The sequence below is a fragment of the Rhinolophus sinicus genome, linkage group LG06 (assembly GCF_036562045.2).
Source record: "Rhinolophus sinicus isolate RSC01 linkage group LG06, ASM3656204v1, whole genome shotgun sequence".
Lineage (NCBI taxonomy): Eukaryota > Metazoa > Chordata > Mammalia > Chiroptera > Rhinolophidae > Rhinolophus > Rhinolophus sinicus.
Genome location: NC_133756.1, coordinates 82,017,391 through 82,042,393, shown reverse-complemented (window position 1 = coordinate 82,042,393; position 25,003 = coordinate 82,017,391). Strand labels below are relative to the sequence as shown.

At 49.6% G+C, this 25,003-nt stretch overlaps 1 protein-coding gene across 2 annotated transcripts in view; it reads right to left on the bottom strand.

Moving 5' to 3' along the window:
- The window catches only part of DSCAML1 (DS cell adhesion molecule like 1), a 356,252-nt gene extending 335,600 nt beyond the window's left edge, over window positions 1–20,652 (bottom strand). For both annotated transcript variants that reach the window (XM_074335416.1, XM_074335417.1), the window contains exons 1-3: window positions 20,456–20,652; window positions 4,693–5,010; window positions 1,210–1,356 (exon numbers count right to left, since the gene is read on the bottom strand). In XM_074335416.1, the coding sequence (XP_074191517.1) occupies window positions 1,210–1,356; window positions 4,693–5,010; window positions 20,456–20,501 (511 nt within the window). In that variant the 5' untranslated portion in view covers window positions 20,502–20,652. The remainder of the gene's footprint in view (window positions 1–1,209; window positions 1,357–4,692; window positions 5,011–20,455) is intronic.
- Window positions 20,653–25,003: the final 4,351 nt, after the last annotated feature.

Here is a 25,003-nt window from a genome sequence, read left to right as displayed (position 1 = left end):
TGAGGTCAGAAGATACAATGCCCTGGCCATCTGCTTATAACTGAAAGAAGGAAAAAGTGCCAAGAGCAAAACACAAATTATTGTCTTGAAAAAAGTATTCTGTCACATTAGCTATAAATATACCTAAGCATTGGTTCTTCTTCTAGCTAGACACTGGAACCACCTAAAGAGCTTTATACCTGCTGGTGTTCATTTTCCACTCCTAGAGATATTGACTGGGGGCTTCACCAAAGCTTCAAATGTGTCACAGGATTAAGAACCCCTGCTTTACAGGTTTCATGCACAAAAGTCTGTCTTCCCCAACTAACCTGAGAACCTTAAGCAACTAGAATCATTTCATATGACTAGTGATGGGACATAAATGCTGGAGGGGCTCTCAGAGAGCAGTGGGTCAAGTTCCTCCATTTTACAGAAAGGAAAACCAAAGTCATTGGTAGAGAAAAGAAGACAAGGTAGCAAAGACTCTGCAATGTACCAGGATGAAGGGAGGGATGCTGAAATGAGGTAAGAAACCACAGTTCTGTAACTGGAGGCCTGGAGGCATTTTGAGGACTTGAGGTCCACTCTTGAGGTTTCTAGATCTGCTTTCATGTTGAAGGGACAACCCTGAATAGGAAAAACGAACCAATAATGTAAGGCTTTTGATCACAGCAGGTCTAACAAAGTGAACTTACAACATGGTTTTTAAACTCTGCTCCTATGCCAGGCAAGGAATGAGGCCAGCTAGAATTCTGATGAAGTCTTTAGCCAACTCATGAAAAGAAAGATCCATATGGTCCTAAGATAATTCAGTCTTCATTGCTGTGGTCGTTCAATGAGGAGCATGAACCACAGACCTGCCTCTTAGCGTCTTCCCACAACCTTTCACAAATAAGGTGCTTCCAGCCTTGCCTCCCATCCTTAAGGGCAAGGACAAGCAAAGACCCAGAGGTCAGGAAGGAGGGGGACGCCCTCCTCTGGTTGTGTCTGATGGGATCTTTGCACACCCAGCAGAGGCTGCTGGCATGTGGACTTTCACACCCCACACAAAGATAACCCAGCCAAGAACAAAGACTTTTTTTTCCCCAAACCATCACCAAAACAATAACAAATTGCTCACCAGAACCAACCTCAAGATCTCTGTGAGTTCAACAAGCCACTCAGCACCTCTGCTTTATCTCTCTCCCATCCCAGCCCTCCCGTCTGCATGTCCCCACAGTTCTTTCTTACCTGGGATGATGGAAACTGTGTCCTTCTCCCAGGACACGACGCTAACATATTCCTGCACTGAAGAGGGGATGAGGCACTTGAAGACGGCCACGTTTCCACGCATTGACCTTTGATCCTCCACTCGGACGGTGTAGGGTTCCCTGAAAACTGCAGAGAGATGGCGGGCAGGGAAGACGATGGTGTCACATGGCTGAACTGGGCCACAGTGGGGGGCCCAAGAAAGCCAGCTCAACTCCCTCAGCACCCCCAGTACTCAGTCTCCATCACTTCCTCTCCCCATCTTCCACTTCCCCAGCCCCGAAGTCCTTATTCCTGCCTGTGAGTCTTCTCCAGCAATCTCCTCCCTGCTCCTCTGGGCAGCCCACTCTCCCTCTGGAATATCCAGCCAGGCTCTGCAAGACCATAAACACAACTGCTAACCTTTCCAGTTTCAGTGAGTATTAAACGGTATACGATTGTAAGGACCTTGAGAGCGGCATCTAAACCCTGCAATGTGATCATACTCAAAAAGGGGAAGCGTGGGTAATAAGGAAATATGCTGGAATTACTCGAAGGAAACCAAACTTGATTGCCTACGTTATTCCTGGGCCCAGGGTGGCAATAGTTTTTGCCACAGTGACCATAAATTACCAAAATAAAAACTGAACATGACCTAACAACAGATTTTTGTGAAACTTCAATGTGAAAAACAGTTTGGGAAAATAGAGTATATAAACAGAACTTTCTGGAGGGCTTAGTGGTTTTATGGGGAGGAATATTTGAAACTATCTTTGTCTCTGAAAAGGAAGAGCCCCAGAGACACAAAGAGTCTCAAAAATTCTCGAAAACAAAGTTTCATTGCTGCTTTCTCCCACCTCCTGAACTGCCTACACCTGAACCCCAGCCTTGCCTTTGCCTTCAGAACTTTCCCTCCCCCCACAGTGCAATCGAGGCCTCCTGCCGTGGTCCCAGTACTGGTCTCTGGGTGTTGTCACTTGCAGCCACTCTATGTATCAGGTCACATGGGTAGGCTGGCCCAGCCTTAGGGGTAGGGCCGAAGGGCCTGGCTCGGCCTCTCCCTTTTCCTCCTCTGCTTGGCCTCTTCCAGGGGCACACTCCATCCTTCCACCCCTTGTCTGCCAAGCAGAACTGGAGCATCCAGAGCCCCACTGCCTACGGACCTTGTACCTCAGCAGGCACCTGGGCAGCATGCTCTCCTGCTCTGCCTGCCATGGTTGCCAGGGCGACACTCAGGGCCCAGCAGCCGCTCCGGCTGTGCACCTGCACACCCTCTGGCTTCATCAAGAGCCTGTTAATCGCTGTGTTTCCAGTTTGGTCAGCTCTGCCCAGCCCTCCCCTCTTTATTCTTCCCCAGCTCTGTTTTGTGGCTGTGACGGAAAGAGATACAGGAGAGGAGTGGAGGGAGGCACTGCAGCTGGGCTCTGTGGAGCCATGGTCCGCCCTTTCGTGGCTTTGGGCATGGCACTGCCTGCGGATGTGAGATGCTCACTGAGGAAGCTAAGGAAGCCGACACTGGAAGGAAGCGGAGAGGAGCAGGGGAAAGGGCTGGGATTTAGGTGCACACTACCAGGGATAGTTCCAGGGAGCAGCAGAGGCCAGTGGTTAAGAGTGTCAAACAAACAGGCCCTGACTCCTCCTCTGAGCAGCTGTGTGACCTGGGCAAGAACTAGTTAACCTTTTGGAGCCTCAGCTTTCTCATCTGTAAAGGGAAACCACAATAATAACTAATAATAATAATAAGGGCAGCAATGCAGCAGGCCTGGCACATGGAAAGCACTGCAGCAATGTTGGGTGTCATTATAGCTATATCTCTGTAATTAACTGGCTACGTGCCCTTGGGCATATGCCTTAACCTTTCTTTGTCTTAGTCCCCTTATTTGGAAAAAACACTTTACAGGATCACATCCTAACCCAATAAGGGTATGCAACAAGAAATGTGACATCACTTCCTCATACCCCAATCCTCCAGGCTCCAATTCCTGGTCTCAGGGCTCTCCGACTGGCCTATGGTGTTGTATCAGGGAAACAGTGCAAAGGACCTACTCCTGAAAAGCGATTCCATGGGAAGCCCCAGAGGTGATACTCTGAGCATGGCCCTAGCTTCTAAGAACTCACACTCTCCCCACAAACGAAACGGGATGTACTTGTGAGAGGCACTGCTGAGCCAGAAGGACCCAAGGAGTCGGAGATCTTGCAGGATCTGTCACTCGGCGTGCAGGTTGGGAGGCCTTCCCCAGAACTCACTCTCCTCTGCCAGGAAAGATGGTGCGTCTAAGGCCTCGTGCCACTGCACTGAGTGGGCTAGAACACGACCTGTCCTCTACCACCCAAAAGGCTCTTCTAAGAAAAGCATTCCCCACACTCCAGTGCTTTCTTACTATTCGAGGCACATCTTAACAACTGATGATGACACACCAGCGTATCATAACATCCTTGTTAAGAGTAGCTGATCTAAGCCATTCTGTGCCTTCAAACCTAACCCAGAAAAATGAGACATTCTGTTTCCTTTAAAGAGACCATCTGAGAAACACTCACTTCCTTGACTCCATCAACCCTTCCAAGGACCAAAATCCTTCACTGCTAAGAGTTGCCCATCATGAATTTTACCTAAATGCCTGTTTTCTGAGATATAGTATACTCAAATGTCCATCAACAGGGGAATGGATAAAGTACGGTATAGTTGAACAACAGAAGACTGTACAGCGATGAGAATGAACGCCCTACACCTACGCACAGTAGTAGGGGCAAATCCCACAAACATCATAGTAAGCAAAAGATTCAAGAAAATACCTACTGTAGGACTCCATTTAAAGTAAAGTGCAAAACTCAGTAGTGTCAGAAGTCAGGACTGTGGTTTCCCCTGGGGGACTGGTGACAGAAAAAAGCATGAGAGGGGCTTCTGAGCTACTGATACTGTATATCTTGACGTGGATGTCCGTTAAACTTTGTGAAAATTCATCAAGCTGCATATGTAGAATATAAAGCACTTCTCTTTATATATTCTATTTCAATAAAAAGGTGTTGGTTCGTTTGTTTTTTAAAGAAGCTCATTGGCTGTTTTCCATGAGTGAAGCCAGGAAACGAGCACCTCACTTAAATGATGCTGTCTCGTTTACCCATCACATGTAGTGAGGAGCAGGGTAGGTACTGCTATCGACTTTGCAGAGAGGAGCCTTTAGCTCAGAAAGGCGTGTTCTCCGCTGAGGACACGCTAAGTGGCAGAGCTAAGAGGCCGAAGAACCACGGAACTTTCCTTGAGGGACTGACTTTTTCTCATTGTGTGTTCTTTATTCCGTACTGCTCATGGTAGTTCTACTTTGCTATCAAACTCTAACTAATGTAATGAAGGGCTGGCTTTTTCCCAGCCTCCCCGCCCAGCATGTTACACACATATGTTCCCAATGAGGGTGCCGCCCGCCCCCCATTTCCTCCCTTCAGACGGAGCGCCCCAGTAGAGGCGCAGGCGTCTGGCCCCTTACGTACCTGCTTTGACGCGGATATTGGGGCTCCGGATCTTGCCGGCAGCGTTCTCCGCGGTGCAGAAGTAGTCATTGTCATGGATAAAGCTATTGAAGGCGGAGGGGGAGAAGGGGTAGAGCTGCAGCGTCCCGTTGGCATGGACGTGCCGGATGTGCGGCACGTCGTAGATGTCGTCCCCCGTGGCCAGGTACCATCGAAGGGCCGCACTGGGGGAGCCTGCGGCAGGGCAGGGCACCACCACCCCCACGGAGCTGGAAAAGGTCACCTGCTGCAAGGAGTCATTTACAAAGTAGAGGCTGGTGCCGACATCTTCAGGGCGGGCTGCAGGGGAGGCGAGGGGAGAGAGGATCCGTCAGCCGTGCTCTAGTAACACCCTCACAGGCCAGGAGACATGCAAAGCCCACACCATGGAAGGGTCAAGCACCCGTCATTCAGTCAGCACTTAGGGAGGACTGACTGCACACCAGGCACCGGCGAAGGTGAATAAGAGACAGTTCCTACCCTACAGAAGCTTCCAGCCTAGCACAGGAATAGCAAAAGTCAAAATGTCTCACCATGGAGAGAGGTGGCCACCACTCTGCTATGGTGAAAGGTCTGATGCCACGGTCCACTACTGGTACCCACACATCAGGAGAGACACTGAAATTGCTTAGATAATAAATAGTTATTGAACAGCTACCATACACAGGCAGGTTCACATCCATTACCTCTGTTCATCTGTTCAGCCCTGAGAGGAAATGGTATCACCTCTTTTTTATCATTTCCTTTTACATGCTGAGAATAGTTATGTGAGTTGCCTGAGATGACACAGCCAGTAAGCAACAGAATTGAAACTGAGACGCTTGCTCCTAAAGAGGATCTTAGTGCACTTCCTATCATGCCATAGCTGAAAGGCAAAATATCAAAGACCGTATTCAAAGAAGAATAGCTGCAGGAAGTGGGCTGGTCGCCTGGAAGATAAAAGACTGCAGGAGACCTTGAGCGCTGTCTTCCACCTCTGGAGGTTGATTTGGACAATGCATAGTCCCAGAGTGCTGAATGAGAACCACTGGTATTGTGGGTGGAGAAATTCGAACTTGGGAGCAAGAGACTGACCCAGGTTCTAAAGCTGGCCCTGACATGACTGACTGTGGACTTCCCTTCCCCTCTCTGATCATCTGCTCCTTAGCTTGTGAAATACGGGGAGGATTGACAAGGCTGTAAGACCCGTGCATTTTTGACATGTTGCTATTGCAACACTCTAGCACACGAGAGAAAGTGCTCACAATTGCAGCTACTTGGCAACGACAGGGCCGCCTGAGAGGGAGGACAGCCGTCTGCAACTCTCATCTCTGCATAGGACCTCAGTCCTTCCTGCTTTTATGGGAAGCAGCTTTGACTAGTGAAATCAGGGTCCTGCCTCCCTACTAAGGAGCCTGCCCCCTTAATAAGGGCCACCTCTGAACAAATGGAGGCAAACCTAGAGGAAGAGAGAGCCTGGTCCCAGGTCTCCAGCTGGAAGCCACTCCCTCTCCACCAGGAAGATCAAGGAGCAAACAAACCACTCTGCTGCTTGTTTAAAGAACATTGCAGGGGACCCAACTTGACCTCAATTTCCACAACTTTATGGCAAGGGGGAGGGCCTGCATCTGGACTATATTAATATTCTTGGCTTAACTCTGAGCCGAGACTCCAGGAAGAATATACCAGGCAGCTCATTGAGGGAGGCCATTAAGCCTCATTGGTCAGAGCAATTCACATCATCTCATAAAAAGCCATGATGAAGCCATTAGCAGCAGTGCTGCAAAACACACTCATGGGCTCCTTGCTGCGGTGTCAGGGGCATCCTCTTAGCAGCAAATGCATTTGCTCTGCCCACCAGGCACTGCACCCTTAGTGGCTGAAAGGATCTTGGAGAGGAGGAGAAGCATTGCTTTTCCATCCTTTTCTTCACACTGCCTCCTCTCTGACAGTCCCGGTGTTGGTGGTTGAGCAAGTCTTTTCTGTGGAAGAGGAAAGTGGCCCCTCCAGGGACCCTCAGAAGCTCAGAGCATGCCCAACTCACAGTGGCTAGAGTATTCTTCAAGATCATGAAATCATACCACTTCACAGGGAAGCAAACCAAGGCTTTGGAAGGCTTCTCTTAGGATCCACACTTACCAGGTTTCCCTTCCATGAGCCTGCTCACCTTCTGAAAGACTTCCTTATTGAGAGTAATTCAACAAATATTTATTAAGCATCTTACATGCCAGGCACTGTTGTAAGCACTTTCCTTATATATGACCTCTTTTAATGCTCCCAACAACCTTATGAGGTAGGATAAAATATTATTATCCCGGTTTACAGATGAGGAAACCAAGGCACTGAGAGATCAAAGCAACTTGCCCAAGACCACAGAACTAGTAAGTGAGGGCTCTGAGATGCAGACACAAGTAATCTGAACCTAGAGTCTGATTTCTTTTCTTAATCATTAGATGATTGTAACCACTGCAGTAGTAAAGAGGGGACATTCAACTTCCTCAAACACCACCTGGTTACCAAATTCCATATTCAAATGGCCAGGAACATACCACGTGTGCGTATACACACACACACACACACACGCACACACGCACGCACGCACGCACACACCTCCTGGGAGGGGCCTCTGTTGGACTTGACATTTCAGACAACGCTCAGCCTGTGGGAGCAGGGGACATCACTCTGGGGTTCTGGGTGCTTCCTGAGACAACCTAGTTATTCAGACTCCCTTACTATGGCAGCTTTATGGATTTAGGGAGCGAAAATCCATCAAGGAACAGAAAGACTCTACTTTGAGCCTGACAAATGGACTTAAGAAGCTCAGAAAGATTCCTGACGAAGAGGAATTCAGAAATTGTCTGATTCAAGGGACAGGGTAAGAAAATATTTAAGGATAAGTATGATGTAGCCTCAGTAATGATAATACCAGTAGCAATAATAAAAACCACCTCGATTTCGATGTTAACTACAGGCCAGGCTCAGTCCTAGACCCATTATAGCTGTTATCTCACTTAATCTTCATGACTCCCTAGGGAAGTTATTACTATATTTCCATTTTACAGATAAGGAAATTAAGACTCACAGTTCAATAACTTACCCAAAGTAATACAGATTGTAAGTGCCGGAGCTGGGACCAGAACCCAACTTTACCTCACTTTCAGAGCCTGGGGATGGAACTGCTCTATTGTATGAAACACACTGAAGACAAATCAAACCACAAAATCTGGTTTTCCTGGCTGGGTTCCCCTCCCGTTCATTTCTTACATCCCAACCCCACCCCGAACACACATTCCTAGGCTCCTCTCCCGGCTATAAATCTATTCCACCCTCGCCTGCCCAAACAGCCCCTTTCCTAGGCCTGCCTCCCCTCCCAGGAGAGCATCAGCCACAGTGACAACAGTTGGAGCCTTCCTGCAGTGGCTCGGATCCTGCCAGAGCCAAGGACACAGGGTTCTCAGCAACTACAAATGGGTAGATTTAATTGATGAATTGACTGGGATTGTCCAGCCACCTGTCAGGGCTGATGAAACTGCAGATTTATAGCAAAAGGAGAGTAGCCTCATATTTCTCTCACCCCAGGATGTGAGTTGCTGTCTTCTGAGTCTGGGGGAGCTGGAAAGGATTAGACAAACCATTCATTTCTGCTTACAGCTCTGACAGTGTATTGCCATCATGAAACATCACCCTCAGGTGTAAAACAATAGCATTTTGCACTTATGTTGGGCTCATATTTTACCATCACAAGGCACCTGTCAGCCCAAAATGCAGAAGCCCTTCAATAAACATTAATTTAGCCTCACCCGACCTGCCAAGAGAAATGAGTGAGCAAATCCATAAAGGGGAAACTGAGGCACTGACCACCTCAAATCTGTGGCACATGCCAAGATGAAGGCTGGCACGAGGGCACTAGTGAGTGGCTGCAGCAGCAATGGGTATGTGCAGTCACCCTATCGTAGAAGGGGAGGATTTAGGACCTGAGGGCCTCACTCTGACCTCATGGAGTCTGGCGTGGCCTTTATGGTGAGGCTTTCCCTCCTTCTCAGGCTCCTGTTTGAGTCTTCAGAGCAGTGACAAAGCTTCAGCAAGCTTTGAGAGGAACATGTGGTACAATAGACAGCCCTGCGATGAGTCTGACATAGCCCCTCTGGGGCTCACCCCTGACCTGCTGTGTGACCTCAGGCAAGCCCATTAGCCTTTCTGAGCTTCCAAGTCAAAAGCGGGAGGATTGTACCATGTTACCTGTCCCCCTTGGCTGCCCAGCAGGTGAAAAAAAATGTGAAGGTACTTGATTCCCCATAATGAGGATGTGTGAATGTGAGGGATGGGGTTACTATTCCTGTCCCAGCAATACCCTCCAGGGGTCCAGGGTGCCGAAGGGTGACCAGGGCACAGCTCCCCTCTGCAACCCTGCAGAATTCCAAACCCTTCCCATCCCTACTTGCTCTCACCTGACTCCTGCACGCATCAATGCCCTCTTCTCCCTGGTCCTTTCTGATCCAGGGACTAGGAAAGACTTTTGTTCCACATTCTCAGCAGGACCCCAGTAGTGGTGGAAGACAACACATACAAGGGAGAATGGCCCCACCTGCCAGGAGCTTGTAAAGTGGAGCACAGGAAAGGGCTAACTCACAGCCCAGGGTAACATGCAGGAAGGGCTGAGTACTGATTCAGATAGGAGCCACTGGGAGGGGAAAGTAAGTTACCCAGCAGAGAAAAAGCTTTTGAAATGGGGGGCTTGAGCTGAGCCTTGAAGGAAGATCTGAATGAAGACACTCCTCAAAAAAAGCCTGAACAATGACTCAGTGACAGGTAAGGGTGTGGCATGTTTGGGGGAACCCTACAGAAACTTACCAGGCAGGAACACTAGGTGGGACTGGGGAGAAGAGGCACAAACTGCTGGATTGACATGGTGGAAGGCCTTGGGGAGGTTTGCAGGCTTCTTCCCAGGTGCACATTGAATCATTGCCCATGACGGCAGTGACTGAGATTCGTCAAGTCCTTGTAGCCCTCTGCCTAACTTCGTTTTGGCCATACACTCATTCCCCTGAAGGCTTATGGCCTGGCTATGGTAGAGTTCTCAAAAGAAAGGAGACTAACACTGATTGAGTGGCTACTGTGTGCCAGGCACTGGGCTTATGTGCTTCAAGGGCATTTTCTCATTTAATCCTCACACAAAGGTACTAGGTGGGTCCTGCCGGTCTCATTTCCAGGTGAGGAAAAAGAGGCTCATGGGGAGAAATTCTCCAGGATCATACAGCTAGACGGAGACAGAGCCAGTTTCAATCAAGGTCTGTCTAGTTCCCAAGCCCCTAAGATTTTTCCGTCACAACGCTGAAGGGTTCAAAGTTTGGGGCCTGATGAGGTTTCTCCTTCACTTCTTTTCTGGAAGCCAGTCCTAATTTGGAAAACAAATCTTTGGACAGGAAACTCCTACTTTCCCCTTAAATCCCAGCCATCATCCCAGCTCGCTCTTCTCTCTGCAGACAGAAGCAGGTATATTTACAGAGAGAAGGAGAGGCGGGGGTACACTTCATAAGTTAAGAGAGAGACATTCAGATCAACAGCAATGCTTCTTCTGGTCAAAGGGGGAAACAGATTTTTAATAGAAAATGGAAGTTATGGGCTTGGTTGTAATGTGACAGACGCCCAGACTTAAACCCATTTAATCTTTTCCGCCGTTTAACATTGAGCACCACCCCGATGCCGTGTTTCATAGAACAGTCTCCAAATCGCTAGGAGATTAGAAGTATAGAAATAGCACAGTAATATTTTTAAACCAGAAATCGCCCCCAGGCATTCGGGCTGCCCCCAGGGTCACTGCTGAAACCTAAATATCCATTGCATCAATTCACTTGCTCTCCCTCCGTGTCTGGCCATCGGGATTAGTTTGTTGAAGGAAACTGGACACCCATATATTCAATACCCATAGGCCCCCAAGGGTTGGGATGTGGGTATCTGACCAACTGAGGCTTCCTCCCAGGTTGAATTATCCCCATGTCATCATCTCTAATCATTGTAAATGACAACCCGATGGGACTGAAATATTAATACCTCACCACATCCACAGGGAGAAGTGAGTCATTTTGTTCTCTTCCTTTAAAATATTTACTCATCTCATTCACTGGACTCTTCAGCTAGGAGCATCTGCCAGCGTTCAGGCCCCTGCAACACCCCTCACCCAGACAGGCAAGAGCCTGAAGGGGGTATCCATGCTTAGGCACAGCAAGCGTGGATGAGGGGAAGCAGCGGGTGTTCAGGGGAGCAGGGGGCAGGAGGTGTGGTCAGGGCTCCCCTGCAGGTCTGTGAGCTCTGTGTCTTAGTCACCATTCTATTCCCTGGATCTAGCACAGCATCGGGCACTTAGCACAGTGGTTAATCACCAGACTCTGGTGTCACGCTCCCCAGGTATGAATCTCTGCTCTGATACCTATAAGTAGTGTAACTTCAGGCAAGATTACCCCATTTCTCTGTGCCTTTGTATCCCTATCTATAAAATGGAGGTGACTGGATCTACCTCAAGAGTTGTTAAGTTGGATGAGTTAATATGTATAATGGTTTCTGGTGACATAAGTACCTGGTACCACCTAAGCATTGTTTTGCTGTTGTCCTAAGTACGGTCATTATAGCAGGCAAGCAGTTAGTATTTGTGAAATAAATATACCATGACAAACATTTACCTCTCACCTACAATAACAATAATAACAAAAATAATAATAATAATAATAACTTAAGACATTACTATGTTGAAGAATCACCTGGAGAGCTTGTTTAAAATGCAGACCCACTGGAAGACATTCGCCGAGTCTGCCACGGTGTCGGAAAACTATTCCTGATGCAGGTGGTGCTCTGTCCACAATCAGAGTAACGTTCCTCAGGGAAACAATACATTTGCCACACTGGACTTCAATATCACCTTTCCCAACAATAGACAGTTCTCATGGGCTAGGCTGACAGGACCTTAGCATCACAGTAACTTAATTTGGTGATCAAATTAACAAAATAATAACGGTGTAATCAACAACAAAGCATTGCATAGCCACACCCATGCCTCACATAGAGCTTTTTATGCACATGTGGCCTGTGAGGTTTCCTAGATTAATTTGCAACGTTGATTACTCCACTGCATTTCCAAACAAAGCCTTTTATATCACATGTATTATTTGTCTTCACTCCGATTGTTTTCATCCCACAGCTGGAAAAACTGAGTCTGGAGAGGATCCCCCAGAGGGACCTCAGCTCAACCCCCACGTGCATTCAAAACCCAAACCTTCAGGAAACCTGCCCTTTTGTGTGTTCCCACCTTGGAGACAGTCTGAGTCTAGACCCTGGGGAGGAGAAGGGCGAGGCTTTCCCTCCTTGCCTGAGAGCACTTACAGGCAATCAGAGTTGGTACTTTCCCGGGGACAAGATGGAGCAGCTGAGACCGAGTCCCATGCCCTCTGTCGGTGGCTGCCCCTCAAACCTGGCACACCTGCTTTACCACTATCTTCACCATGACTACGGCCACCATTTCTTTTTAGCATTTGTTTTGTACCAGGCACTGTAAGAAGCGCTTTACTTGCATTACAGTGCATTTGATCCTTACAACAACTCTTTAACGTAGCTACTGCACAAGACCACATTTTACAGATAATAAAACAGGATCTTAGAGAGGTCAAGTAATTTCCTAAGGTTCCACAGTTAAGCTGCATTTCAAACCCAGGCCTCCCTTACCCGGGGCTACATTACTCAATGGGCACACTACATTCTAGACTTGGACTGTCTCCAGGGTGTGAACATACCATGGGGAGGGGGGGTTCTGATGAAAGAGAGCAATCTTGGGTATGAAAATTCTGATTTTTGGGGGACTGTCCCAGACATTAAACATTTCATCCTTTGTACATCTCGTCCCACCCACCCCAACTAAATGCCAGCAGCTCCCTACTCCAGTCATTGACATACCAGAAACATCCTCCCACCTCCCAATTCCCAAACGCTACCAGGGAGGTGGTCCTACCCCAATAAGAAGCACTGCTTCAGTGTCCAAGTGCTCCACCTCTGTCCATCAGAAATAGGTTTTTTTTCTTTCGTCCTTTTTTTTTTTTTTTACAAGATTCTTAGCACAAACATAGTTCCTATAAGCCGCAACCAGAAACCTATGAAACCCAATAAAGATCAGTCATCTTTCAACCTACAAGGCCCCCTCACCATTGGCTCCAGGAGAAGTTATGAGCAACAGCTGACAGTCAAACAGACTCTTTAATCTTTCAGACCCTTCTAGACAGGGCCTGTCAAAGGAAGGCCCCTTGTGGCCAGAGAGGTCTTTCTAGGGAGTTGGCTCAGACAGCACAGTTGTCCCCAGAGATTCCTAGATTTAGATTGTTAATGCTTGAGGGACTTAAGAGATTATTTTGTCCAATCTCCTCCATTTACAGATGGAGAGAGTGAGGCCTAGAGAAGTAGAGTAATTCAGCCCAGTTACACAGTTCGCCAGTATCCTGGCTAGGACTAGATCCCTGTCTCCACCACTCTTTCAATTCTGGCCAGTACACTTTCAGAACCAGCAACCCAGGAATGGAGGAGCAGAAAGGAGAAATGAAGCGGCATCTATGAGGGAGTATTAGAGGAACCAGGGATACTGGATGCCCAGAGGAGAGGACTCAGATGGGCAGCACATTTGTCTATAAGTGGTCACATGCTTGTCAAATGGAAGATGTGTCACCTAGATCCATGTGGCCTAAAAAGTGGAACCAGGGCCAATGAGCAGGAGGTACAAGACTGAGACAAGGTTTAGCTGATTCTAAGAATGAGGTCTGTAATAGTCAGAGCTACAGGACCAGGTGTGAGCTGCCTTGAAAGGAAGGAATTTCCTGTGGCTGGAAGTGACGGAGCAGAGGGAGAACCACGGCTGGTGGGAAAGCTGCAGAGGGATCAGGCATCTGATTAGGGGATGGGCTCCAGTCCTTACAGGTGCCTTTCAACCTGGAAGACTCTTACCCACCACAGTCACTCCAAAGGAAGTCCTCTACCGCTCATACCCCCAGAGCAGGCCTCCCACCCTTCCCAGATCCCATAGGTCTGGAAGGCCACCCTAGAGGCAGGGTGTCCGTGAATCAGCAGGATTCTTAGGGTTTGGATTCCAGTAATTGTTGTCACCTCAAATGAGGTCACACAAGGTGGGACCCAGAGCCTACTGCTCTTCTCACAAGACTGAGGAGTCCCTGCAGGGAGAATCACCCTCAGCGAAGGGTGTCCAGAGGACCATGGGGAAACTTGCATCTTAAGACCTAGGGAGGGAGCCACAGGAGGCTCTTCCATTCCCACTGGGCACTGAGCACACAGGGGACTCTGCCAAGTCTGCTCCAAGAAGGCTGTTGCCAGCCTGGCTGTGCCCTATCAGCTGTTCCCGTGTTGATGAAAAGCAAAGGCTGGGAAAATTCTCCATATGCGGTGGCCTAGGGAGGGGGAGACAGCCACACACAGCTGTGAGACCTTTGTTGTTCCTGTATGATGAAATGACAGTAATTATACTTCACATTTCAGTAGAGCATTTAAAAGGCTGAAACTAGTTTTTGCTGTGGTTTTTACATGTGTGTGTTTATATGTTGTCCTGCTCAGTTTACAAAATGTTATCACATGACCTACAGTTGTATGCTCCCATCCTTCTTACACACATGCAGTAACAACTGCTCTGTGGTCAGGATATGGGTGATTTTGCCCATTTTACAGAGTAGGAAATAGAGGCATGGAATCATACATAATGTGCCTAAATTAGACAGTTTGAGCTTTGTTTTCTAGGTCCATGAACAATGTTCTTTGCAACACACACACACACATACACACACACTTCAATGGATACGTAACTAACATTTAAATAATTTATTCTTAATGAAGTTGGTGACCTTGGAAACCATCAATGCAAATGTCATGCAGAGCAAAGGTACAGGGAGGTAGGGTGGAGGGTAGCTGAACAGATCAGGGGAGTAGCAGCTGGATGGCAGGCGTGGTACCCAAGGCTAATGCTGTTCACGCTAAACTAGCACTGGACAAACATCTGTTAAACAGGGAACACAGGCTGTTGTGCTCACAGCCTTCCCCATAGGCCACAACCTGCCATAGGCAGCATTTGACTCTGGGTCATGTGCTGCTTCTCTGTGGCCGACTGGATCATGGAGAGAGGACTGGTCCAGGGAACTCCAAGGTCACGGGCTGTCAAAGGTGCTCACTATACACAAAGCTACCTGAAAACAGCGAGATTCATCCCAGCAAGGAGAGACACAGAAAGCCATTCAGCTACAATGCATGGTGGCTCACCCTGTGTGGCCAATTTACACAGGCTTTATGGCATTAAATCCAGATATCTCTTACTCCGTCCAACCATGGTAGAGACTTAACAACCAATCCCACCTTTAAATCTAAGTCTGAATGCAACCTCTGCCCTTGCCTTTTCCACTGCTCTCAGTAGCCATGGCCAGGAAGGGGAGTTTGCTGGGCTCCCCAGGGACACTCAGGTGCCCGCATGGCTTCAGCCGTCTGGCTGAGGATGAGTCGCAGGCTACTCAGTCAGGTGACAGAAGGAAGCAGTGGTGCCCCTGCCCCGGCCATCTTTCAGTCTGTCTTATTGGTACAAAGTCTAAGCCAGTTGGCTTGGCTAAAACTGTGGCTCATTAATACAATTGCTTGGGACAGGACTTAATCTATTTTGGGGTGGGGGCAGAGGGAGGAAAGTGGGAGCATTGCAGGAAAAAAGAAGAGGTCTGATGTTAAGTGAGCACCAACTGTGCTCTGGCTACTTCATATGCATTATCTCCTTTAGGCTGGAGAAAGTGAGGCTCAGAGAGGCCAAAAGTTACGTACGTACCAGTAAGTGCAGAGCCAGGATGTGAATGAAGGGTTTGCCTTGACTCCAAATTCCCACCACACCAGTGAGTTGCAATCTTTTTTATTTTTCTTCACAACTCCACTATATAAGATGCTCTGTTTGAAAGAATTGGGGGGAGCTTGAGCTTTGCCCGTTGGCTTTCCCCACCTCTACCTCCAGCCATTCCCTAAGGCTCCACCCGACATCCTGGGAACCTCTGTGCGCTCTGGCGTCCTCCCGGATCATTAGATGTGCAGAAAAACACTCTGGGAGGCCTTGGAGCTGCACCTGCCGGGCAGGATTTGCTCAGGGCCCCAGAAATGCAGACAAAACCATTCCTGAAGCTTCATTCCCGCTGCCCCAGTTGGCTCCCTGGGAAGGAGCCCTCCAGCTGCCCTGAAGTGTTTACTCCTCTAGCACTACTCCTGACCCTTAACATACCCTTCCCGTGATGACCACAATGCCTGCCTTCCCACTGCCCCCAGTTGGACACCACATATCACTGGAGCAGCTTCGACAGTAGGAGAATAAAAAGGCTGCTTCTCTATCCCTAATGTCTCAGAGGCCACAACCCCCTCCCAAGCCGGATGTTGATAAACCAGGAAGGGAAAAGAGCATTTTGCTCACTTCATACCCCCCTCCCATCAGCAGCTGCTTCTCTACCTACTGACTACAGCCCTAAGCACCCAGCTTCTGCTGTTTCGGGGGTGCGCTCACCAGAAGGCTTATGTTGGTCCTATTCCCACAGCTTATGTGCCCGTCTCTTCACCCTCTTCTTCTTCCTACAGCACTAGAGGGATAATCCACACCCCAAGTTTGATCTGCCTTAGGGTGTCTCTGCCCATTGAAAGCCATCCCACCCCCAACAGTGAGCTCCAAGCCTGCCTAGCTAGATGAAGAACTCAGGGCTGAACCCCTGCAGGCCTAAAACTCAGAGGCAAGAGAGACACACTACCAGAAACACCCGTCTTTCTCCCCACTCTGTCTCACCCCCATTCCACACTAGAAAAAAGCCACTGCCTGGCTGCTACTGAGGCTGGAATCAAGATGCTACTCACAGAAGGCAAGGCTCTTTGCCTGGCTAGGTGAGGATGTAAATCTGAATGCAAATTATATGTAACTCCTGGGCCTGCCCTTGGGTTCCTTGCACCCTGCCATCTTTGCTGCCTGTGGCTCAACCCATTCAGGAGCCTGGGTGCCGGCTAGAATCTACTGGGTTAGGGGCCGAGGAAGCACTTCAGGAGCTGGGGCTCTTCCTCTTGAATGCTTCAAATGTCCTCAAGAAACACCTCCTCCCAGATCATGTAGGAGGGAAGAATATTCCAGCCTGGCATCCGTACCCCCCAAAAAAGCTCTCTGAAAATCCACCTTCCCTGGAACTCATCCATAAATAAAATCATCTTTCACCAGGCATAGCAGGAGACCAATCAAGTCACAAGGATGGAATTCCTGGTGACATGGAGAAAGTAAAGTCTGCACCCTTCTGTCAAAGGCCAACAGCCCATTAGATGCTCTGGGCAGACCCCCACCCTATGTCTGGGGGCTCCCAGCCTGTCTGTTTTGGGGGCTTGCTTCTTTAGCAAAACATCGCCTGGCCAAACCCCCGTTTGCTTGGCCACCTCCTTCCCACCCCTCAATCTAAGAGAAATAAGCCTCTCCAGCCAGTCTCCTGGGATCTGCTCAACTTAAGCGCTGCCTTTGGGTCAACAGCTTACTTGCTTTTTGTTTCTAATTGAGCTCCCCATTCTGCTGCAGAAATGTATTTAAGGCAGCTGACTTTGATGCCCAGAAATATGGAGCATCTGAAAGGTTGCCGAGCATTATGGCAGCTCCTTCTTTCCCATGTAATTCTAGTAGCCAGAGTCTCTCTGCCCACCTGCCCCTCCCCAGTGCTTACTGGTCTTTCACCTGCTTCCCCAAGTTGTATTTGCCATTTCAAGATTTTAAAAACACATTCCCCCAATGCCCCCCCTTTTAATTAGACACTGAACAGAGTATTAGAGATTTTCTTAATGGCTTGACGAAGGCTTTTAATTTGGTTCTCAAGAGAGAAGAACCATGAGTCCCCATCCGAGAGGCTGGGGTGGGAAATGAAAAAATCAATGCGACCCATTATTTTGGCTTTTAGAAAACAGGAATTTTTAGTGCCGGGGAAGCTTGTTCTTTTACACAGTAAAAATGCAAATGCAGGCAACACAGATGCTGGCACGCTGGATGTAACAACGTTGAGAGCCTCACTGGGGTTCATCTGGCTGCCTAAACCTGGATTTGTTTTGGCAATAATAAGGCAGTTATTGGACACCCGATAACCGATTATTAAAACACCTTCCCAGTTCAGTTCTGGGGAATCAGTCTGAGCTCAGGCTTCATCAAAAAAAGGTATTTTGTGAGGAATGGAAATAACAGAAGCTTAAAACACATTCAATAACTGCTTAATTCCATCCAGAGGACGAGCCATCTCATCTTGTTTTCTCCTCCTCTCTCTCTGCCTCCTCCCGCTCCTCACAGATGGACGTACAAATTATTGCAGGGGGATATTGTTTTCTGTAACAGGCTTGAACATTCACATTTACATTTTCCTTGGTGCCGCGGGGGTGACTGGCAACGGGAGAGAAAAATACACTAAACCCCATCTTCCCTGCTCACCCGCATCACATCTTCCCCTAGCCGCCTCCGCCACCCCTCACCACCATGCCACCCCAAGCAGAACAGGCCCTAGACACCAGCCTGGCACCTAAGACCCAATTAAGGCACGAAGGAAAAGAAAGGCCTGTCTGACGAGTCACCCTGGCACCCAGCACAGATGCTGGAGCCACTGAATGGCAGGGGTGCCAGGGCTCTGCAGACCAAAAGGCCACTTGGGTGCTGCCTCACCTGGCACCTCCAGCTCACCTATAGGCCCAAGGCCAGTGGCAACTTCCTTCTCAAGTTGGACAGGATTTTGCCCCTCAGGATCTCCTGTTGCCTTCTGGGCCTTTCTCCACCCCCACCCCCATCTGCTCCCTCCCTATCAAATAGCTTGAGCTTCATTTATTAATGCCCAGCTTCTGGAAAAGGGAGCGTCCTTCAGGTATTTGCTAAGGGACCTCCACTCCTGGGGAATGGGCTCCAGAAAGGGGGTGTGGAAGGAGGTTGAGGACAAAGCCTGGCAAGAGTGTGGCAACAGCTCTTGCCTGTGCTTTCTCCCTGGACAAAATGGAAACGGGCTGGGGGGTGGAGAGAGAACTAGTGAGAGAGAAAGCTGCCGATCCTCACCTTATGTATTTTTAATATTAATGTAATTAAAGCTGCAAACCGAGCCAGTCTGCGGGGGCGGAGGGAGGCTGGAAGAGCCTGGGGAGAGACTAGGTTGTGTGTATTGGGGGGTTGGTGGGGGGGCAGCATTGAAGGTTAGGCAGGCTTCTTGCTCCACTAAAGTGGGATGAGAAGGCGCTGTGGGCTGGGGGAGGCGGGGCGAGGGGTTAACCAACCTAGACCAGACTTGGTGTGTCACCCAGTGGTCCCATTTGGTCTGAGAAACTCACCCATTTTGTCCATGATTCAGAGGCAACCCCCCACCCTGCACCCAATCTCTAAGCAAACCCCAGCAATATCTTGGCCTTTAGTCTGGCGTTGACCGGGTGGTATTTACAAATAAAATAAGGGTCACCCTCCTCCCCACAAAGCTAGGAGATACTGCAGTCAGAGGCAGGTTGCAGATTCCAGACCCCTTGGGCTTAGGCAGTGAAGGGCTGGAAGCTCCCTGCACCCCAGAGCGCCAATCCTCTGTTGGATTGCCCTTCCCCCATTGCCTAGGGGTCAAGAGTTGCAGCTCTGTCCAGGCCACCACCTGGACAAAGTGGGGAGAAGCCGTCCCCAGGGCGCGAAGGAGAAAAGTTAGAGGGCTGAACTGGTAAAGCTGATCCTGTACGAGCGTGTGTGCTCTGCCGCGCAAGGGCGCGGAGTTCGGCCGCCTCAGCTCCCGCCATCTGCGCGCCCCGGGGCACGTCTTCTGCGATGGCCTGGAAGCCCGACCACCGGGGACGGCCTGGTCCCAACTTGGTGCCCAGATGACTCTGGTCGGAAATGTCTACCCTCTTCCAACCCCCAGTCCCGGCTACTTCGAGGATCAGGTGCGCAGCGCCCCAGCAGCAGGTCTGGACACGCCGGACACCTGGACACAACCCTAGCAACGCCTTCTTTCCGGAGAAAGCAACACGCCACCTCCCACCCCCCTGACACAAGACCCGTTCCCTTGTCCCGCTGACCAGGCGCCAAAGCCGAGAATCTCGCACCTTGGGGCGGCGCTGCGAAGCCGGGGCAAGTGCGGGGGGCAGGGGCTAAGGTGGGGTTAGGGGAACGCGACCTTTGGTTTTGCAGAATAAACTTGCTATCCGAGGGACCCCAGCTCTCGGGACCCCCAGCTCTCTCCGCCCTGCATCCAGCCCAGGCGTGGACAAGCACCCTGCGGTGCGGCGCAGGGGTCTGGGGCGGCGGAGGGGCGCGCGGTGGCCTAGAAGGAGTACGCTGCCGAGTCCGAGGCCGGAGTAAGCGAGGACTCCCAGGTGAACACTCACGGCCTAAGGACCCCTCACGGGGTCCCAGCGCCACCAAGACGCAGGAAGCGGGCAAGGGGCGGGGGGATGGGTCCGGGCAGAACTGTGGCCCGACAGGGCGCGGGGAGATGAAGCGCTCATACACCACCAACCACCCCGACACCCACTCCCCCCAAACGGCAGGCGCGGGTGGCTGGCAGAGCTGTCTAGGGCGGACTCTCACCTGACCCCTCTCCGGGTGTTTGTCCCGTCCCCGTTGCGTCCCACCCGGGTCCAGGCGCCGAGGTCGGTCTCCCTGACACCTGGAGCCCGCCGTGCAACCCGCCTGGCCTCCAGCAGAGCGCTCCCCGGCCCGCCGCCTGCTCTGCTCTACCGCCCGCGCGGGTCTCACCTTTGTGTAAAGAGTCCAGGAGCAGGAGGAAAGTTACCAGCCACATGCCATAAAGAGGCCCTATTCTCAGGGGAGGTGGTCCTGTGGCCGGCCGTGCGGCAGCGCCTCTCCCCGGCTCAGCGCGCTCGCAGCCGCCCGCACTCCGCGCCCGCTCTCTCTGCTCCTCAGCCGAGCGCTCGGCGGTGGCGGCTCCTCCCTCCTCCGCTCCCTGGCTCCTGTCATCTGCGGGGCTGGGCTAGGCGGCCGCTCTCCCCGCCCCCCCTCTCCCCCCACCCCGCGGCACCCCGGGTGGTGAGCACAGCGCGAACCGGGAGCCCAGACGGCCCCCAGCCCCCACAAGCCCAGGCACAGGGGCAGGTCCCGAACCGTTAAGTCCCTGACCGCGGTTCGCCGCCAGGGAGAGCAGGGGTCCCTGCCACCCACCGGCTCAGAGCCTGTGGTCGCATACAGGCATGTCATAGGTTTGCCAAGAGCCCGCCATACTCAGGCCAAGGACGTCCCGTCATCTGGGGCCCATGCTTCCTGCCTCTTTCAGACTTAGTTTACCCCCTTGGCTGGGTGAGCATGGATGCTCTGAATAAAATCCAGACTAAGACCCTTTGGTGCCACTCTGTGCCACCCCCACCTCAAAGCTCAAAGCTGCATACCCTCCCAGCCTCTAGTTACATCTGCAAGTCAGACTCCTGGGGAGCCCCAGCTGAGTCCAGCCTCCTCCAGCACTGTCGGAATTTTCCTCAGCACTTGGCACATTGGGATAATTTAGACATCATCCACAATAAATTGTTCAATGTCTGCTGTATCTCGTTTATCTTCCTCTTGTATCTTCACCTGTCTTCCCCCCACCCCACCTCAGCTTTCTCACCAAGCAAAAATTAGTGTTTTCCTTATACCAATCTGAATAAAGTTGGCATGGAACTGAATAGGTCTTGAGTGAGGGTATCTTCTCAGTTACCAAATGAACGCTGAGCACCTGCTGTGTGCCAGGCACCAGATGAAGCGCTGGGGACGAAGGCTGACTGCATCAGGTCCGCCGGGAAAAGCTTGATATGGTTGACAAGCTCTCCTTATGTTGTAATTCCAAAATAAGGGCCCATGCAGGATACAGAAAAGGGGTCCATAGTAGCCTTGAAAATGGAATAAACCAGGACTGGATCTCCTCTCATAAAGGGCAATGGAGGCCACTTTAATGTGACCTGGCCACTTGGCTGGGTGGGTTTTTGACCCCATTCTGTGAGGTGTACAGAGTGAGGGGAGCAGGAATAAGGAAGGAAGGTAGACAGGGTGCTGTTTGGCTCCATTTGACAGAGAAAGAAAATTTACTTTCCTAAAATGTCTTGCTTAAGATCAAACAGGAAGACTAGAACTCCTCATTCCCAGGTTTTGCCAAGATAGCTAAAATTTTAAAAGTGTGCATTTACTTTTCTTAATATATTAAAATACACATAACATAGAATTTACCATTTTAACTGTTTTAATTATACTATTCAATGGCATTTAGTACATTTACAATCATCACCACTATCCATTTCCAGGACTTTTTCATCATCCAAACAGAAACTCTGTACCCATTAAAGTAGGACTACCCATTCTCCACTCCCCGTAACCTCTAATCTACTTTCTGCCTCCCTGGATTTGCCTATTGTAGGTACCTCATATAAGTGGAACCATACAATAGTTGTCCTTTTGTGTCTGTGTTATTTCACTCAGCATAATGTCTTCAGCGTTCATCCATGTTGTAGCATGTGTCAGAATTTCTTTTCTTTTCATGGTTGAATAATATTCCATTGTATGTATAGACCACATTTTGTTTACCTATTCATTTGTGAATGGACACTTCCACTTTGGGTTGTTGTGAGTAATGCTGCTGAGAACATGAATTTACAAATATCTCTTCCTTGGAGACCCAGCATTTAGTTCTTTTGGGTACATACCTAGAGGTAGAATTGCTGGCTTGTATGATAATTCTATTTTTAACCTTTTGAGGAGCTTTCAGGTGTGCTTACTTTTTTTATATAGTGCTTTAAGAGTTTAAAGGGCTCCCACCTACAATTGTTCCCTGTAATCCTCACAATATCATTTGAAGCTTTATCACTGTGGGGACAGAGCCCCAGAGAGCAGTTTCCAGGCTCTCGGCCTCATGTGGAAAGGTGCTGGCTTGGGTAGTAGATGGCCGTCGGCTGTGGCTAGTTGGCCATCAGCTGTAACCAGTTAACCAATTGGCCACTGATATAACTGCTGCGGCTGCGCTGGTTGGTGAGTCGAGTGGAGTCGGTCGGTTGGCAGAAAAGCAGTCAGCAGGTTGCAGGTCGTGTGAATCCAGCCTCCAGTGAGATGATAATGGTGTGACTCCCCTACCTATGGCTCTGTGGGTGTTCCTTTTTGGCCTAGCCATATCCTGCGTTCTTATGTGGGGAGCGGGAGCTGAGACCCTGCAGGCCGCCCCGCACGACAATCACTCCCTTTTATTTATTTTTTTATTTTTAATTTTTTTTTTAAAGAGTGCGCAGCTCACAGTGGCCCATGCGTGGACTGAACCCCTAACCTTGGTGTTATTGGCACCGCACGCTAACCAACTGAGCCAACTGGTCACCCCTTATCACTCCCTTTTAAAACAGGTGAGAAAATTGAGGCTTAGCTTATTCAAAGTTACCCAGTTTGTGTCACAAGCAAGACTAGCACCCAAGTCTCTGGCTCTGGGCAGAGCTGCTTGCCTTACACTGTGCTGTCTCTGCTTCATGATGCTAAGGCACCACTCTGGAGTGGATGCTTTTTTAATAGCTATTTTGTCCTCTGTAAATGCAGGATTAGAACAGAGATATGGGGCAGACTACAACAGGTGTTTGAGATGATCCAGCCCAACCCTGTGCTTTACAGATGAAACACTGAAGCCCAGAGTGAGGAAGTGATGGGCATCCCCTGCCCCATGCAGGCAGTGACAGAGCCCAGACGTTTCCAGTCTTCTGGCGTAGCTCACCACCCTCAGCCTCCTGGGCTCATTCTTCCCTCGGGTCCTTCCTTTCTAAAGGAGACAGGTTGCCGAGAGGAATCCAGTTATTTAAAACTAAGCCTATTGACCCAGAGCACCTGGTCAGGTCATGCCTAAAATAAACTGTTAAGTCAGACAGGATGAAAGGTGCTACTGTCTGCTGGGACGGAACGGCTTTGAGTGGGCCTGGGTCTATCCACCCAGCTGCTCGTGCCCCACATGCTGGAAGGAGAAAGGAGGACCCTCCTTTCTCCATTTACCTAGAGTACATCCTACAACCTCAGTGTCCCTCTTGTTCTGATTACACCTGGGGGGCTTTAAAGGACCACAACACCGGATGTGGAAGGCCAGATGTTACCAGAAGGGTGAGGTCATTCACGCTGTCACAGAATACAGTCTGGCCATCCCCCTAAGAGGCGTTGTGTATGTGGGAACCGGAGCTGGGCAGGTGGGGAGGACAGATTTAGGGACACGCTTGAGCATAGGGAGCCTTTATAATGTCATGGTTAAGGGTGTGGCTTCGGAGACAGACAGAGCTGAGATCTCAGCCTAACTCTACCACTTACTAACTGCGCACTTTTGGGGGATTTATGTGTGCCAAGCCCAGATTCCATCACTTATAAAGTGCAGACAACCCCAGCATCTGCCTTGAGAGCTGTTGTGAGGATTAAATTAGACAAGCCCAGGGGCTGTTACATTGTAAGCACAGGTATTCACTAGTATATCACAAGCATGTCACTAGTGTTCCTGGCTTTGCTCAAAAGATCTGACCTGTGGTGGAGAGGAAGGGAATGGCTCTATTGAGAGGGGGTTGGGATGACAGCCAACGCTCCATGCTGTGACAAGGCCAGACCTAAGGAGTTGGCAATCCAGGAAAGCCACAGAAACACAGAAGGAAGGCACACTTGAGGCTAGAAGAGCACGGAGATCACCAGCAAGGGAAAGAACTCAAAATAGACAGTCCTTATGTTTTTGTATTTTCCATTTCCTAAGTTTTGTCCCTTCTTAGTATTTAGGAAAATATCTTTGAAAATGACAGTCATATATGTTCAGAAGTTCCCTCCTAACTGGAGTTTATGGGGTAAGCTAGCTTGGCAGAGTCAGCAACAATCCTAGCAAGGGAACCCCAAGGGAAAAGTAAACCTAGAGGGAAGATTGTGGGCTTGTTCCACCCACGCCCACCCCAAACCCTAACACTCTTCTCCCACTGCTGACATTTGGGAGGGACTATTTTTTTATTTTGATAAAAGAGACAGTTCCTTCACAGTCCCAAATTGGATGGAAGCCCTCACACCCACACATAAATATACACACCAAAGTGAGAACAAACACAGTTGCCAGACAAACATTCATGTGTATAGGTAAACATAAACACTTAATGACAGGCACACCTGCGTTCAAATGCAATTTGAATAAAATCCAAAAATTCTGCATTGGCATTTTTGGGATTTCATTTTTGGGATCCATTTAAAAATAGTGATTGGTTTCAATATCTTATTGTGTCAGAATGCTAGGTGATAATGTATCTGGTGTGTGTGTGTGTGTGTGTGTGTGTGTGTGTG